Source organism: Leptodactylus fuscus, chromosome 10, assembly GCF_031893055.1.
Source record: "Leptodactylus fuscus isolate aLepFus1 chromosome 10, aLepFus1.hap2, whole genome shotgun sequence".
Classification (NCBI taxonomy): domain Eukaryota; kingdom Metazoa; phylum Chordata; class Amphibia; order Anura; family Leptodactylidae; genus Leptodactylus; species Leptodactylus fuscus.
The window spans coordinates 56487975-56507125 of NC_134274.1; the positions used below are offsets into that span (position 1 = coordinate 56487975).

The window sequence follows — 19151 nt, forward strand, 5'->3', positions numbered from 1 at the left end:
AAGTAAGGAGGTCCCCCACACATTATGGTCACCTCAGTCCCACTAAAATTGGTGTCTGCAGTCCACGTCTATCATGTGTATGGCCACCTTAATGGAAGCCATTTTACTAATTTCCATGTGATTAACTTGCATTTTTGGCTAGCAATCTGCATCTTTTTGATAGTAACAGCTACCAGTTTTGCACTTTTCCACCAGTACAGCTGGTTATACGCACCCTTATATCTTCAATAAATGGATAGACAGCTATTATTTCATACTTTATTTATAAATTACTAACAAATTCCACACAACTGTACAGTGATACTTGTTTGAGTCCCATAAAGAACTTCAAAGCCTAAGCTGGTTAGAACAGTCTCCTAAAGCAAATTGAAAAGATTTTGACAATATAGTAATACAAAGTTCTGTACAAATATTCTTAAGATTTAATGTGTCTTGTTAGGAAAATGCAATTCAGGTTAAAGCATGTATGAAAATATATGAAAGAACATATGATTATATCCTTTCCAGACCAAGCTACAAAAATAAAGTTCTACAAAGTTGGGTAATATAGGAATTCTACATATGATAAAGTGAGCTCTTCATTTCCATAATAGCGAATAGGTAAAAAAGGTAAAAGCCCAAACTAGTATTACAAATATAAAAGTGCTGTCACATTGTAACAGTATATCTAAAAGTTATATAACAAATCCCACATCTCTCTTCCATGACGCATGCTGATGGGACACCGTGTTAGAACATTCACAACTATACTTAAGCGATATATGCAAGACTCTTCATACTAAATTATACAAAATGTGAATAATAAATAGATTTTAAAAGTGAATTTTCTTAAATTATAAAAAAAATGACAGACCATTTTAAAGAAAGTCTCCACAGTAAATAAAGAATAAGATGCATTATCTAACAGTCTTCCATCTTTAAAGTTTTTTTGTCTTATTTCTCATCAAAAAATTTGTCATTGGTGTTTTTGTATGGGTGTGGTATAGAATGTAGCAGTTTAAGAAAATCCTACAAATCTTTATCACCTCTTCCTGGTCCCACTTACTCTACTTCCTTGTTTGGTCGGACACAGGAAGGAAGCTCTTCCCCGGTGATGTTCTTCAATAGGGCTGGTTGACCAACTTGTTCAATAGCCAAGTCAACCTATTCTCCCTCATGTTTGAAACAATGAAGGGGACTGACTCGGCTACTGTACTGGGCCAGAAAGCCAGGCCCTGTCATCATAGTAACACCACAGATAACATTTCCAGTGTTAAAATTAATATGGAATTTGGACCAGAAGAAGGGAATGAATTAGGACCATCAGACCAAATTAGATTAATGAACATTAGAAATCTTTTTTAAAATAAATTTTTTCAGTTAAACAATAAAACCTCACAGGGGTTATCTAGTGTCAAAATAAAGTTAAATATAGGAGGAAAAAAAAAAAAACCAAACATATGTCAACTGTTACAGTCATAGGTCACCCATAGTAGAATGTGCAGCCTTACTGTACATTAAAGGGGTTGTTCGGGATGAAATTAAATCCCTACACTACTCTAAATACCCTCCCCCATCTACTTTCTAAATAATATTATCATAAAAGTAAATATTTTCCAATATCCCTGGGGAAGTCATGTGACCGCCCCAGAGACATTTGCTGGTTATCTGGTGACTATCCTTTTCCCAGTTACATCACTACAACTCCTTTCCCCCATCCACTCCATCATACTTCACTATCTTCTTCCTTCCAGGCTTCTTCCTGCGGGATGGCTCATTCCCGTTTTCTGACTGCCTGCACATGCTATAGACCCAGTGCTGCTCTATGCAGCCCATAATCCACCTCTACTGTGCGGGGAGTGGCAGTAGCCTCAGAGAATTGCACAGTAGAGGTGGATTATGGGCTACATAGCAACACTGGGTCTATGGCACGTACCAGCAATCGGAAAAGAAGGATGTTCTGCAGGAGGAAGATTGGAAGGAAGAGAGGCAAGTATAAAATGGGGTTGGGGTTGAGCTGGGTAGGGAGGGAAGGGCTAGTAGTTGTGAGCGGGATAGTTTGAGAGACAGGGAGGGGATGTATGGGAGGGAGGGAAGGAGGAAGAGGGAGTGAGCCGAGAGGTAGCTAGCATGGAAGTTACATAGCAGGTACCTAACGCCATATAAATGATATCAGGGGCTCCTAGAGACACACACAAAAAAAATTCACTGCTAAAAAGGTATATGGGGTGCATATATTAACCCATTAATAGCACTAACAGACCCTTTAAAAAAAATATCCTGGAAAAACTTAATATGCCTCAGATTTTCAGACTTCAGAGATAAGGTATAAGGATGTTTTCATACTGAATCTACTAGTAAAATTAAAAAAATATATTGATATATGAGTTTGAAGTTTTAAAACCTGAAAGATAAAATTCAGACTCATAAGATGTATAGGATATTATTTGCTGTATATCCTATAACTTGCATTTTGTCATTGGCTACTTTTATGGTATAGATGCTACATGTAGCAAAGGAGTGTTTGGGTTGGTTGACATTTTCTCTCTTTTTCACTGACATCCTAATGTAGGTAGGTTCAGTACTCTGTGTGCCAACTATAATGGGGGAATTTTTATTTTTTTTTGTAGATTGTGAGCCCCACATAGAGCTCACAATGTACATTTCTTCCCTATCAGTATGTCTTTGGAATATGGGATGGAAATGCATGCAAACACAGGGAGAACATGGTTTATGTTTTTTTGCCCTTGGTGGGATTTGAACACCAGGACTCCAGTACTGCAAGGCTGTAGTGCTAACCACCGAGCCACCGTGTGGCCCCTCGGGGGAAATTTATTTAGCAGGGTTTTTTTTTAGGCCATTCTTAATTCCCTAGTAGGTGCAAGACACCCCTGTATGACTAAGAGGCCTCTTAATTCTTGAACATGTAGGTGTACAATAATTCTCCAAGTTGAAGCACATTGTTACCCAGCCCAGCAGGCTTAGTAAATTGTGGTCTGTGTTTGTAATCTTGCTGATATTTGATATATTCTAGAACTAAATTTATCTTGAAATTCTGACAGACTTGAGCGGTTAGAATAATTGAAAATCTACTTTGTAAACACTTGTATTAATACTTTTCCTTTTATTGTTTTGTCAGTGTTGATAAAATGTTTAGAATTTGGTAGGCTTTGTACAAATGGGACACAGAGCTCATCACTAAATAGAAATAATCTGTGTTCTTTAATACACATTGAAATACTGAAAAAACAAAAAATGGTGTTCTGTAAATTATGTTACATAAAATCAGGGTTTCTCTTGTTTAAAGGGAATCTATGACAGAAGGGATTGCTATATGTATCACTTAAAAGCAAAGGGGGTGGATTGGGGAGAGTCTACAACTGACAGGTCAGGGCACTCGATGTGTATAGCATATGGAGAGTGATGCTTTAACACATTTCTTAGTTATGTTCCACTGGCAACATCTGCATAGTGTCAGCTATAGGCTAAGGCCCCCATGGGATGTCCTGCAGCGCTTTATTGCTGCGGCATCAACACATCTTGATTCTTCCAGTAGCGCTTTTGGGTGCATTCACATGGAATTCTGTGGTGCTGTTTTTGCCACAAAACTTGTGTAAAGAAGCAGCGCTGTAAAACTGAATCCCATTGTGTTCAATGGGTTCCGTCTTACGCGCGTGACACATTGAAATCAATTGGAAAAAGCCTCCCATTGAGTTCAATGTGTAGCGCGTGTAAGACGGAACCCATTGAACACAATGAGATTCAGTTTTAAAGCGCTGCTTCTTTACATGAGTTTTGTGGCAAGGACAGCGCCACAAAACTCCATGTGAATGCACCCTTAAAACAGAAAGTTCGCAATGTTTTCCTCTGCGGACTTTGTTTTAATTATAATTATTTATAATTATTTATTATATTTATAATTATTATATTATGGGGAACCACCAGCATTTCTGTAGGTATAATTGACATGCTGTGATTTTGAAAACTGTGCCATTTTCCTGGAAATCGCGGCGTGACTGCACAGTAGTTTTTACCCCAAAGTGGGCATGGGATTTACTAGAATCCCATCCACTTTGCCTGTACTGTAAAACACAGCGATTTTTCCTGCAGAATTTCCACCACTGGCAAATCACAAAAGTTTCCATCCTGTGGGGCCCCGGCCATAAAAAGGTATTATTGTCTAGGGTTAATAGTGGTGGCAGATTAACTTTGACTATAAAGTAAAATATAAATTTACAAATGAAATGCATCATGATGAGTGGCCTCTGAAATGTCATTTACAATATAATATGATCAGTCAATTAACATTTAATCCCTAATATACTAATTAAGACCCAGGCACAAGTGTAAAGACATTAGTGTGCCCTTGTTAGGATGATGCCGTACAATATATCTGGATACAGCTATTGTCATATTCCATCCCTGGGCTGCTCTATAAGCAAAACACTGATTCATTTAATTTCTATCATTGCTGGGTGCACAGTTTAGCTGTCATCGCACAGCCAATAATGATATGCAGCTGAAACTAAATCTGTGTTTCACTTTGAGAAGTGAAAGGACTGAATGTGGCACCATTAAGAAACTTACTTTAGTCATTAAGGGTGCATTCACACTACGTATACGGCAGCTTATTCTGAACGTAAAACACGTTCAGAATAAACTGTGTATAAAGCAGTTCCATTCATTTCTATGGGAGCCGGCATACGAGCGCTCCCCATAGAAATGAATAGGCTGCTTTTTTCACTACGAGCACTCCCATTGAAGTGAATGGGAAGCGCTGCGTGTACGGCTCGGCATGAGCAGAGCTAGCCGTACACGCGGGCACTTCCCATTCACTTCAATGGGACTGCTCGTAGTGAAAAAAGCAGCCTATTAATTTCTATGGGGAGCGCTCGTATGCCGGCTCCCATAGAAAGGAATGGAACTGCTTTATACGCCGCTTATTCTGAACGTGTTTTACGTTCAGAATAAGCTGCCATATACGTAGTGTGAATGCACCCTAAGTCAGGGATGCAAGTCTATGAAGCCAAACAAGAATTCATCTAACACAATATATTCCTTGAGTAAAGGGCAGGACAGGATCTTTAGCAGATTCATTCATTCCAGCTCCAAGGCTAGCAATACTCAAAATAATGCTTGCCAAATTCTCACTCAGTTAACTGCTCTCTCTCCTGACGCGCCCTCCCCATTCTTCCTATATACATGCATTTATCCTGAATGGGATTTAAAGATGCTGATAGATGGTGGTGGTCCATCTTCCAACAAAAAAAAAAATCTGATATTTGCATTATTTACTGATTTTCATCCCCCCCCCCCCAAGTCACATAAGGTGATTGGCAGATTCATCTGACATTAATGTATATGGCTAGATTAAAGCTCCCCTGTCATTCATTTGACTTTAGCACAAGTTGTTTTGTGTACGTGAGAAGTAGCACCATTTCTGGCCATTACATGTCATATATTCTGTTTCCTCCTCTGCATACTGTATTTGGAAATGCCACTTGTTTGCAAGCTGGTGGTTGGCAACAACAGCCATATACTGCACACAGTAAGTAGAGGAGAATCTGCTTTAAAACAGTATCTCACTCAGAAGCAGTGTTTGAAACATGTAGGTGAAATATAGAGAAGTCCTGACCCATGCTGTTGCGCATAAAGTGCTTAGGCTGTGCTAGAAATTCCTATTCTCCTCTTATGTCCTGCACTTCCTGTTTACTATTTCCCCTCCATAGACTTGTATAAATAGGGATTAATCTGAGTTGATTTGCAGTCTGTCACAGTGAAAGTAGTTTTAATAGAATGAGAGATCAGGGAAACCGCCTAAGGGCATGTTCACACCAGTACCCGGTCTCCGCTTTAGCCAATTCGGCGGGTTTCCATCTTCTGCCCGAGAAACTGGAAAGGAGGCGGAAACCCGGCGGTCAGTTTTCAAATCCATTCACTTGAATGTGTTTGCAAAGTGACCGCCTGTGTGTCTCAGACAGAAGATGGAAAACCGCTGGATTGGCTAAAGTGGAGACCGGGCGCTGGTGTGAACCTGCCTTAAATCTCAAAGTCTCTTATAATTGCCTGTACTATTTATTTATGCAAAGTCTGTTGAAACAATACGACCTATTTATATCTAATATAGTTCCATGAAAAGCTATCAATAACAGAGCTTGTTGAGTGCGTCGTATGTACTCATCTCCCACCTATAATTGTGGGAATGGAGTTCATTTGACTTTCCTGATCAAACAGGAATAAATATATATTTTAAATAAAATCCCAATATATTTCCTTTAGTAGTTTTAAAAATAGATTTCCCCTTTCTAAATTCCACCCAAAAACATATCTCTGTAGTTGCCCACCGTTCCTGGTACATAGCTACCCCAGTCCATGCCCTGTGGAGAAACTGCTGGTCTGAACAACAGTAATATAAATTCTAAATGGTTAATAGGTACTTTTTAGGAAGACTGCCCCTCTTTAATTAGAATAATATTTCACTAGTAATATTCCAGAACTACATTTCAAAATATTACTAGTTTCCTAGAGCATCTCAGACAGAAGTTTCTAGATATTTGTCATGCACCTCAAAATAAGGCATACTGCACCCTAATTATTGAGACTTTTTTTTCAACTTTTATTAGTATATTTTTCTAAAAGAACCTTTATGACATCTTAAACAATAACAAAAAACAAAAACAAACCAATAATGTACATATCCTTTCATTTCAGTTGCACAGCGTTTGTGCCATTTCTAATACACATTTGCTGCCTACATCAGAGAATCCATATTCATTTTACTCCTTATAAAATATTAACACAACAGCAGCAAGCTCCTGAGCATTAAGTATAGAAACCACATGGCCAAATGTTGCCCTTTCCATGCATGTCAAATCACTGGATATATGGGTTGTAGCAGAAAATTTATTCATAGGCAATAATGAATAAAAAAAACAACAAAAAAAGAAACGTGTGGTTTTTACGCTCTATTGGTTCATACAGTAGGATCAAGAACAGTGTGGCTTTGTCATCACTTCCAAAAGGATTTCTGTGACCACAAGAAAAATACCACAAGTTTTTGCTTGTTTTTTTTTTTTTTTTTTAGGATCCAACTAAAAGGTAGATCTAACCAGGTAATCTTGTAGACTTAAATAAATTCTCCCCGAAAGGGAAACAAATTGGAATTTTGCTGTTGCCAACGATAACGTAACCGAGACAAAGGCTGATCGTCCACATTCTCAAATTCACTAAAGCCCAGTTGGTTGAGCACTTCATAGACTCCAGCTTTAGATGCCACCTGCAACAAAAAAATACATTCCAGGATTAAACAGGACTTTCCGTGTGCAAATAAAAGTTAAGAATCAAAATTGTTTTTTTTTGTTTTTTTTTTTTCAAATCTCATTTTATTATTTTCAATTTTTTATTTTTTTTTACAGAAAATAAAACATAAAAAGGAGAAGTTTAATTTTTTATTAAGGTTTAAATAAACAAAAAAAAACACTATTCACTTTTTTTGCATCGCCATGTGAATATAGCCTTAAATGTTTGTCCAGTGTCACCAATCTTGGCATTAGGCCTTATTCACAGGTCAATGATTTGCATCAGTGAGTGGGTGCCAGAACCAGGAATGGGTCAAAAACATACAAGTAAAGTAGAATTGAAAGATGTGTGCCTTTTCTATGTAGTCTTTACTCCTGGGTTTGGTTCAGAACCACAAACCAAAACACTGATGTGTGAATAAAGCTTTAAACTAGAATGTGGTCAGCTTCATTCTGCAAGCCATAGTAGATTTTACATTTCCATTTATGTATCCATACTGGAATATTAACTCTAAACACACAATTATTAGGCTCGTAACAATGGCTAAGTGTTAAAAGGTGTTAAAAAGTTTGCTGTAATGATAAGGTGATGACAAGGTATCGCACTACTGACACTCCCAGTAGTTAGATGGAGCCTGCAGTGGAAACAGGCAGCAAGTGTTCACTTACCCTCAAGTGCAACCACAGGGGAAATGAAGCATTACAAAGTCTGCATAGAAAGTAGTGAGTTGTCCATATAATGCACAGATAGTCTAGCTAATACAGACTTCAAGTTGGAGGGAAGGGGGGATTTCTAAGAGGGAGTTTTTAAAACAGGCAACTCCTTTTTAGAGAAGAGTTTCAAATTAAGGACATAAGAAACCAAAGCCAATTCTGCATGTAAAGCTAAGTCTTGAAAAAGATTTAAGGTGGTCTGCTTTTATTAATATCCAAAAACTCCCATCACCACTGGAGTCTGGCATTAAGTTTGTCACATTATAATACAGTGGTTATTCAGAAAGATCTACACTGTATGTTTGTAGGTTACATATATAACGCAAGAAAAAATTTGCTTGGCATGGAGATGGGTGACGTGGACTCCAATAATAATAAATGCTTAGCTTGTCTGTAATATAAGGAGACGGCAGCAATACACAAGTTATGTCAAACTGAATCATAAACAGACTGCTTGTTTTCCATCACTTCAACTAAAGTGAACTGTAGAAAAAGTGATTGTGAACTGTACGAGTAGCCTTTTGTGAAGCAAGGGACAGGAGTCTGCATATTTGCTGCCAGCACATTCACCTTCTGTTTCATGAATAAGATACACTGTTCCAGGTCCCGGGACAGTAACAATTGGCATCTATAATCTGCACTGCTCTACTAATAAGATTCACTGTAGATTTGGGGAGGCACTGGGAAAAGAGGGTGTAGAAGTCTGGATAGTTTACTCAAAGGTTTTGGCAGCTATCCAAAGAAGAGTACTGGATTTCTCCTCCTTAGTCTGTAGTTCAGTCTTTATTTCATCCTTATTCATGATAAAGATATACCGGTATATACACCGAATCTTATTAGTCCTTTAAGTGGTAAAAAACAGTGGAATTTTAGCATTAGACAACATCAAAGAATCTAGGGACATGTGCCATTGACAAGGGAAGTGGTAAAGCCTAATAGTCAATTTGTACATTTCTTACAACTTTTGTGTCCTCTGTTATTTTTCTTGAAAAGTGTTACTTTATGGAACGTGAAAGTTATTTATAAAGGTAGTTTCCTATATGGATGCTTCATAACAGGAATCATGATGCTGTTCAGTATCTATCATATGACTGATCCCAGCAGCACCAAATTGATGTTCCATTGTGGTGTATGTCGTTATCATGGCAAGAATAACACTACATGCCAAACAACTGATATAGATAGATAGATAGATAGATAGATAGATAGATAGATAGATAGATAGATTTCACAAAAGACATTTATGGCATACCTTAAATGTCTTTCATGGGAAAACTCCTTTAATATAAAGGGAAATAAGTATATATTAGTTTGTTGAATACTCTTCTCTCCTTTCCTTCCCCCCTGTATATGCCATAAAGGTCTTTTGTGGGGAAAACTCCTATAAAATGAAGTCAGTCACAAGGACAGTCCTCATGAAAACATAAGCAGTGTCAGATAGTAGGGGTTCACATGAATAAAACTCTTGTTCCCAAGCAGTACTGCCCCTGCTGAAATATCTTATTCCTGATCTGAATATGAGCTTTTTGGTGCAATAAGGACGTTGTCATTGCTTTCACTGCACCAAAGTGCTATGCTTTCCAGCATCCAGTCCCTACATACCCGCTATGATTGATAAGTACACTGCTGGGCATTGTTAAAAGGATTCTACCATTAAAACCTTTTTTTTTGTGGATAAGAAGTCAGAATAGCCTTTAGAAAGGCTATTTGTCTCTTACCTTTAGACGTGGTCTCTGCCACGTCGTTCCTTAGAAATACCGTTTTTTACCAGTATGCAAAAGCGTTCTCTCGCAGCAATGGGGGCGGGCCCGAGTGCTCAAACCGCGATAGGGGCGTCCCCACCGCTGCCAGAGAAGAGTCTCCAGCGCCGCCGCCTCCTTCGTCTGCAGCGTCATCTTCAATGTCTTCTTCCGGTGCAGGCGCGTAACTTCTAGGCCTCGGGCAGAGCAGACTGCGCAGGTGCACAGGTCATGGGAAAATGGCCGCTTGTACAGTATTGTTAGCAGCCATTTTCCTGTGGTCTGTGCGCCTGCTCTGCTAGAAGTTACGAGCCTGCGCCAGAAGAAGACATTGATGATGACGTGGCGGACGAAGAAGGAGGCGGCGCTTGGAGACACTTCTCTGGCAGCAGTGCGGATGCCCCCATCGCGGTTTGAGCACTGGGGCCCGCCCCCATTGCTGCGGGAGAACTCATTTGCATACCAGCAAAAAACGGTATTTCTAAGGAACGGCACAGTGGAGACCACCATTTCAGATCAAACCAGATTCAACCCAATTTTCCAAAAGATTCAGGCTCAACCCAAATACAAACGTTTTGGGGTTCAATACCTACAAAACATTCTCTGGGGTCTCAAGGGAGGTTCAGCAACATAAACGATTATACTCACCTTGCCTCCCCATCCATTGGTTCCCTGATGCATCTCATTTGGCCTCAGTCACACACCCCAGGATCATCACTGGAGCATGCCAACATCACTGGAGCATGGAGCATGCCAACATCATGACTCTTGACAACTTCACCCAGGAGAAGTGAGGCATAAGTATAACTGTTTGTCATGTTGCCGCACTTTCCCTGTTCAGCCTCCACTTATTATACTTTGGAGTCTGAAGAGACCACAAAGTATAATATTAGCACTTCCAGTTAATTCTGAACAAGTTCAGCCCGAAATGAACCAGAAAGTCGAGCTTCATAAATGCATCAAAATGAATTTTGTGCAGTTCACCCATTTCCAATATCACCTTAACATTGAAAACACAGCAGATTATCAATCACTGTCTTAGGGTGTAGAGAGAAGCAAGGTTGGAGCTCTGTGCATAAATACCTCCAGACCCCACCTAGTGTTTATTGGAGAACTGCAAGCAGCCAAATTGCACATTTTTCTTTAAGATGTTTTGGCTAGCAGTACAGACCTGTAGATATTATATTCTGCTCTTATTTTAGTTGAGAGATCTGCTTTAAGTCTAAGCTTACTGTATCTCCCCCTTCTATCCTATGCTGACCTCAGATAGGGCAGCATAAGAGACCTGACACATCCGCTACAAACTTTTGTGAGCATTTTCTAGCTAATAGCATGTCAATCTACGTAGCACATAAATGACAAGTAAATAGGTTCTCTCTTACTTTCCACTCTGTGGGAGTTCAGATTTTCCTAACTTTTGAAGGGTTTGTTATATTATGCACGGTGTGTTGTCTTTGGCACGCTTCTGCACATGTTACAATGTTTCCTTGTTGTCAGTGAAAATGCAAAAGTTTATAAAGAGGGAGAGACTGATAGGCATTTAGAGAAAAGACCTCCGTTCATGAAGAAGTACTGATTCCATAGGCACACTTCCTAAAAGTTTAGCTTCTACCAAAAATGTCCAGAAAATAATTTGTATGGTAACAGAAGGACAAAATGTTTCACTTAATAAAAACAAAGACTACTGCCATATAGTCCGCTTAGATCCTCAAATCCTTTTTTTTCCCTTTAACAAACATTTCTTTATTTTCCACTTGTATGTAAGGAGAAAAACAAGGGGGCACCCTCGAGGGCCTCAACATTGACCACCAATAGGAATAAAAGCTTTACAATAAAACTATTAACCTACAGCAATGAGGTCTTGTCAAGTCATCCTCCAAACTGCTAGTCACATTGTAAGCAGTGGCAATGCATCTAACGCATCCCCCGAGGAGCTTCTGTCTATCCTGCACCAGGCACAAGGATAAACAATAGCAAAGTAGGAAAAATATAAACCAGTTGCAAAACACAATGTCAAGTTAAGATATACCAAATGCCTAGAGAACAGCCTTGACACCTGCACCCTCTCAGACTCTCTCCTACCACTCGCTGACATATCCTCACTCCAGGACACAAATGCCACTGCTGCCTTCTATAATAACACCATTACCTCAGCCCTTGATTCTGTGGCCCTCTACACATACACCAGAGCCCGACCGATCAATAGACAACCCTGGCACACTGATCTGACTAAAAAACTGAGACGTGCCTCGCGGGTTGCAGAACGCCTCTGGAAGAAAAGCCACTCCCAGGAGGATTTCCTCAGGTACAAAGAAGCAGTTCTCTCATTTAAGAACGCACTCACCTCTGCAAAGCAGGTCTACTTCACCACACTCATATCTGCACTCTCTCGCAACCCCAAACAGCTCTTCTCCACCTTCAACTCCCTTCTCCGTCCTTCCGCCCCCCCTCCAACATCACTTATCTCAGCTGACGACTTTGCCGCTTACTTTAAAACTAAAATTGACACCATCAGAGACAGTCTCACCCTACTCCCCCGACAACCCCTCTACCCAACTACTTACTGTTCCTCATCCCTGACCTGTTTCTCCTCCATAACTGACAAAAAAACTCTCCTCCCTAATCTCCAAATCCCACCTCACCTCCTGCGTGCTCGACCCGATCCAGTCACACCTCATCCCCAAACTCGCTGAAGTCATTACTCCAGCCCTAACCCATCTTTTCAATCTATCCCTAACCAATGGATCCTTCCCCTCAGCCTTCAAACACGCCACTGTCACTCCTATACTTAAAAAATCGTCCCTCGACCCATCCTCTCCTGCCAACTATCGTCCCATCTCTCTGCTCCCGTACGCCTCAAAACTTCTTGAGCAGCATGTCCACTTCGAACTCTATTTCTCATCCAACCTGCTCTTTGACAGACTACAGTCAGGCTTCAGACCCCTGCACTCCACTGAAACTGCCCTAACAAAAGTCACTAACGACCTGCTAACCGCCAAGCGCCATTACTCTGTCCTCCTCCTCCTCGCCTTTGACACAGTTGACCACTCCCTCCTGTTAGAAATTCTCTCATCCCTTGGTATCTCAGACCTGGCCCATTCCTGGATCTCCTCATACCTCACCGACCGCACATTCAACGTCTCCCACTCGCACACCACCTCCTCACCACGCCCTCTCTATGTAGGTGTCCCCCAGGGCTCCATCCTAGGACCCCTCCTGTTCTCCATCTACACCCTTGGCCTGCGCCAACTCATAGAATCTCACGGCTTTCAGTACCACTGCTATGCCGATGACACCCAAATATACATCTCTGGACCAGACATGACCTCCCTGCTGGCCAGAATTCCAGATTGTTTAGCGGCCGTAGCCTCCTTCCTCTCCTCCCGCTTTCTCAAACTCAACATGGAGAAAACAGAGTTTATCATCTTCAGCCCATCCTGTATGGCCCCTCCACCTGACCCATCTATCAAAGTTAATGGAACCACAATTACCCCTGTCCCACAGGCCCGATGCCTTGGGGTAACCCTGGACTCTGACCTATCCTTGAAGCCACATATTCAAGCCCTCAACACCTTCTGCCGCCTCCAGCTCAAGAACATCCACCGAATTCGCCCCTTCCTCACCCAGGAAACTACCAAGATGCTCGTCCAGGCCCTCATAATCTCCCGCCTAGACTACTGCAACACCCTTCTCCATGGACTCCCAGCAAACACCCTCGCCCCCCTCCAGTCCACCTTAAACTGCGCTGCTCGCTTAATCCACCTCACGCCCCGATCTTCATCGGCTGCTCCCCTCTGCCAGTCCCTCCACTGGCCACCTATAGCCAAGCAAATTGAGTTCAAGCTACTAACACTAACATACAAAGCCATCCACAACCTGTCCCCTCCATATATCTCTGAACTAATCTCCCGCTACCTGCCCACACGTAACCTCAGATCCTCCAATGACCTCCTACTCCGCTCTGCTCTCATCCGCTCCTCACACAACCGTCTCCAAGATTTCTCTCGTGCATCCCCCATACTCTGGAACTCCTTACCAAGACACATAAGACTGACCCCCACAATCACAGGCTTCAAGAAGGCCCTGAAGACTCACCTATTCAGGAAGGCTTACAACCTCCAATAACACTATCACCGCACTGCCATCTGTACAGTCTCCCCCTCTCCTTCTGTCTCTACCCCCCTTCCCTCATAGATTGTAAGCCCTCGCGGGCAGGGCCCTCTACCCCACTGTGCCAATCGGTCACTGTTAGTATTATATCTACCTGTATATTCTGTGTATTGTATGTAACCCCCAAATGTAAAGCACCATGGAATTAATGGTGCTATATAAACAATAATAATAATAATAATAATAATAATAATAACAGTAGTCAGTGCAAATATGGAGCGTCTTTTTCTACAGAGTTTGTTGAGAATGGCAATTTAGCATTGACAGATTTCCCTATATGCATTCTCGCCTCGCTCTATTATACAGTATTTTACAGAGGGAGAGTACTACAGCATTTTGTATCACTAATACCCCTTCCAAACTGTACTAACTGCATACCACTCATCAATTAACAACATATTAAGAATTATATACAAATTTTCTCTTATATAAACAGTTAACATTAAACTGGCTGTACAGTTTTACATTTGTAGCCTATTCTGTGGCTAGGGGATAAGTAATCATTGGGTTCTGACAACTGGGACCCCCACCAAAAGAAAAACCTTGCTTGTTCTTAATTTTCAGTATGAATACAGACCGTGAAAATGTAGAAACAAAAATGGTAGTTAAACATGTGCTCTGCTGTGCCATTCATCTCTATGTGGAAGAGAAGCAGAGTACCATGCTCTGCTAACTTCAACAGTCCCATAGAAATTACTTGACTGGAAGCTCGCCGGCTCAACTCTTATTATCTTGATCAGTGAGGGATCCAGAACAGGTGATAATGTATGTGTAAAACTTGGTACAACCCTCTTAAGTAACACTGAAAAAAGCCTGCAATGTAGTCTATAGTTACATTCACTTCTGGACACCATTGACAAAAACAGATCAGGGAATAAGTGTCAGATCACCTGAAAGTCCCCTTTATAATGCTCCATATGAATGAAGCGCCACTGCACTTGCCTGACCGATGCTGCATTCACTTATATATGAGGTGGTTTTCGAGACTTAAAGCAGTAAAGCATCAAAATTAAAGACGGGAAAATTCATAAGAACGGGAATAATAGTTTACCTATTGAGAAAGTACCAACATACATTTAAGACAAATGGGTTCCATTTCTACTGGGCTAGTCTGCCCTGACTAACTGGAGTTGGCAGATGTGCCTTTCATCTCTCAATCCAGAGATCAGCCTCGTCACTATGAATTAGTACAACTAGCTGAGATGGAGGGCCAGGGGCTTTCCCACAACTCAAAATCAGCAAGTCTCCAATACGGCTTCAGCAAAGTATGAAACAAAAACCATAACTGCCGGCTGCTTGCTTCCTGATGCATTGTTTCATTTGGCAATTGGTGTATCCTTCATGTTATTTTAAATGAATATAAAGTGCTCATTTCATGAATAATGCAGGTGCTGCTTGGCAAATCTAATTGGTTACACTGGAACAGTCAAGCAGAGACAGAAGTTACTGAAAGCAGGAATCCACCATGACATGCCGGTAGTAGCTCTGGGACCAAACTGATATTAAGGTGTGGTAAATGTGTCCTAAAGCAAGTTCAGTATTTTTTGCAAGAAAAACAATGCTGAAAAATGCCATTGAAAATGCTGAACTAAATGGTTGTGTGAAACCACCATCAAACTGCATGTGAATGAGCTATTTGGTGCAACAATGACATAACCATGCATGCTAGTGAGTAAATAAACCAGTCCAAACACAGGAACACCATACAAACTCACTGCATATGTTTGCCAATGGACCATAGTCAAGGGAACCACGCTTCACCCGATAAGATTTAACCACTTTATTAAAGTGGTTAAATCTTATCGGGTGAAGCACAGTTCCCTTGACTATGGTCCATTGGCAATTCTATCATTAACGCTGATGAATTGGGTCCTGCAGCTCCTATCTCACCCAGGGAGGAACCCCCTGTGAAATGATTCTAAGGCTCTATCGGTAGTTGTGAACCCTTCACAACTCCACCAGGTGAGGGTTCATTTAGCACATTATAATTGTCCCTCACCTAACAGAAATACTACACTATATACAGCTCGGTGCCGCTTTTTGTTTTTTTGTCACTGCATATGTTGTCATTGGTTTGATTCCCAGTGCTCTAAAGCAAAAGTGCTATCCCCAATACTGGGACAGGTAACTCCTATATAGTGTATAGAGGGGATCGCTTTCATTAACCACCTAACATTAAAGTACATAAAGCCAAACAATCTTATGACTTGTTGGAATGCAGACTACTTTCCACAACCTAGTCAAGAAAAGACAAATTTCTTATACACATAATACAGGTGAGCTACAAGACGACAAAGTTGGGGTTAAGTTATACGGAGTGCACATTTACTTTAAAAAAGGGAATGTTTCAGGTCCAAAAAGCCTCTTAAATCATTATTGTTGATATGTGGGGCCTTTCATAGGAGCAGAAACATGCCTTTGTTCCCACAAACCCATGATGCAATGGAGGAAAAGCCAGCATTTTATGGATAAGTAAGCGCAAGCCGCCTTTGCCAGATTGGCTAAAAGAAAATTGGAAACACTAACAATTTTATGCAATTGTATACAGTATATATTGAAAAAGAAAACCTGTTAGGCTGAGTTCACACAGAGTTTTTTTGGTCAGGAATCTGCCTCAAAATCAGCCCCCCCCAAAAAAAGCCTCCCAATAGAGTTCTATTAGGAGGCTGATTTTGAGGCGGATTCCTGACCAACAAACTCTGTGAACTCAGACTTAGACAACTAGATTAGGCAGCACCCAAAATTAAAACAAAATCTATAAAGTAAAAATTATTTGCTATGGTAAATCCTATATGATAAATAATGACAAAGTGTATTACACTCTATATGATATTTAAGGCGCCTACGCAGGTAATATTTGCAGGGCTGTGGAGACTTCTCTACTTTTCCACAGCTCGATTCCTTCATAAATGGCAAAACTCTATGGTCAGTCAGATGCAGAAAAGATCCTCTAATTCATTAAAAAGCTAGTGACAATTACTATGAGAATAAATATTCAGCAATGCATCCATTTATATTATGCAATTTTTAATATTGTATAAATCATTTTATTTTGAAGCCGGGGTCAGCAACTTTTTCAATTCTGACTCTACAGCCCTTAATATTTGTAAACTGACCCTTTTAAACTAGGAATCTGCAATACATCAAGACTTTATAGCAAAGAAATATCAGGACAATATTTCATAAATTCCCTATTTACAACTGGAGTCCAGTTTTAGGATCTATTCCATACCTTAGTAGCACGATATAGTAGAAAGATATTAAAATGTTAGCCTAATCCTGTCATGTAAAATGCATGTCTAGTTTTAGAGCATCAGCTATACAAGTTTCATTACATTAACATTTCTCAAACATATTTCTTTTTACAGCCTCATGAAGTTAACTGGAAAAGAAAAACGGGCTGGAAACACAAGAGTACATTTGGGAATGTTCCTGGCAAAAGCAGTTATTTCTAATGAATGTACATAAATTCCACCTTCCTCTGTTTAAAACCAGCTGACCAAACGGTAGGGTCCGAGCAAATTCATCCACAAAAACAATTTGGAGACCAAACATTTTGGAGTTCAGTATGCAGACAATGCTGAGACAATAGGAGCTCTAAGAAGCTCACGGTTTCTCTTTGGAGAATTGCAATGAGAGTACTAAAATTAAGTGTTCTCGGATCACACAGCTGTACCAGGAACAGTAAAACAGCCAAAACCAAGCAGTGGAGAAGTTCTCCTCTCACAGATTGCATGGTATGTGTGCTCACTTTAACTGTTTACATCTGACAGCAGCTGTCTGCAACTGCTGGAATACCAATGGTAAAGTCAGTGACAAAGTAATGTAGACCTCCTGGAATCCAACGCTCATTTACTTATCCAAACTAAGAGAGGCCTCCTCACATTGTTACATTTTGTGCCTCAGAATACCAAAGTGACAGGACATAAATTTGCAGTACCCTACACACTAATATTACAGGTACAGAAGACATACCAGAATGCAAACACAAACTGCAGATCATATAAGGAAGATTTCAGATACACCACCATTAACAGCCCAATGACCAGTTACTTCACATTGTGTTAGACATTTTTTCTGTATTCACTTTGAATAAAATTAAAAAATACAAAATGTTCCTAATAATTTCAACTTATAATTTATATTCAAAACCATATAAAGTGTAGAAATAGCTTTAAAACTTGGACATAATCCACCAGCAAAAATACATTGGATTCTGAATCAATGAACCCTTTACAAAGCAAAAAATGACCAAATTTACCCTCTATTCTATAAATGGAGAAGTTACAAAAGAAGAAAAAAAATCCTACTGAACTGAATTCTACCAGAGATGAACATGCCAGAAAAAAACAAAACAACCCCCCCCCCCAAAACTGCACAATAGGATATTGATGCGGCCAAAAGTCTCCATCCAGCTTACTTCCTGCAGTAATGACACAGTAATGCCAGCATGTATAGCTTGTGACTGCTAAGGTCGGTGATTGGCTTATTGTAATAGGAAGTAGGCAGTGACCATGGGGCCATATGACGATTATATTGGATTGCTCAAGTTGTCAAGAGACCCTACATTTATAGAATACTAGCAGAAGGACCCGGCTTCATATGGGTATATTTAATTTTTTGTTTGTGTAGTGGCTCCATAAGAATAGGTTAGTTGCTATGGAAACCTGGTGCAAAACTGTGTGTATGTGAAGACTGAAGAAAATGCGAGTTTCCATTGATTCATAAGCGTTATGTGATCATAAGCATCTCAGTTTGGATATCAGTGAAAAACCTGTGATCGGTTGTTATGGAAACCTGGAGTAAAGTGGTGTGTATGTGACCTTTTGTAACAGTGTCATCCACACTGCCCTGCCCCTTTAAAGCTGACCTACAGCTTTACAAAGGCAAATAAAATTATTGGATTTAAATCAAAAGAGGCATAGATTCTCACGACAAGGAAGTCTGTGTGGTCAAAGTATTGATTTGTGTAGAAGCATAACTATAGTGGACAATATAGTCAATATAGTGCAGAGCAGTGCAACCAAGATTATTTGAGGAATGGGTGGATTGGAGTACAGAAACAATACACAAACCCTCCTCAAATTATCTTTTTACACTTAGGACTGTGGCCATGATAAAATGGACATTCTTTGAGCCAAAAGGATAGAATATTTTGTGAGCATAATAAACATGTTCTTTACTGTAAGAGCAGTGAAGCTATGGAGCGCACTGCCATGGGATGTTGTGATGGTGGGCTCATTGTCTGGAT

At 40.3% G+C, this 19151-nt stretch overlaps 1 protein-coding gene across 3 annotated transcripts in view; it reads right to left on the minus strand.

Annotated features, from left to right (window-relative positions):
* Window positions 1-6647: 6647 nt before the first annotated feature.
* PALD1 (phosphatase domain containing paladin 1) overlaps window positions 6648-19151 on the minus strand; it is a 179635-nt gene continuing 167131 nt past the window's right edge. For all 3 annotated transcript variants that reach the window (XM_075258175.1, XM_075258177.1, XM_075258176.1), the window contains one exon: window positions 6648-7255. In XM_075258175.1, the coding sequence (XP_075114276.1) occupies window positions 7106-7255 (150 nt within the window). In that variant the 3' untranslated portion in view covers window positions 6648-7105. The remainder of the gene's footprint in view (window positions 7256-19151) is intronic.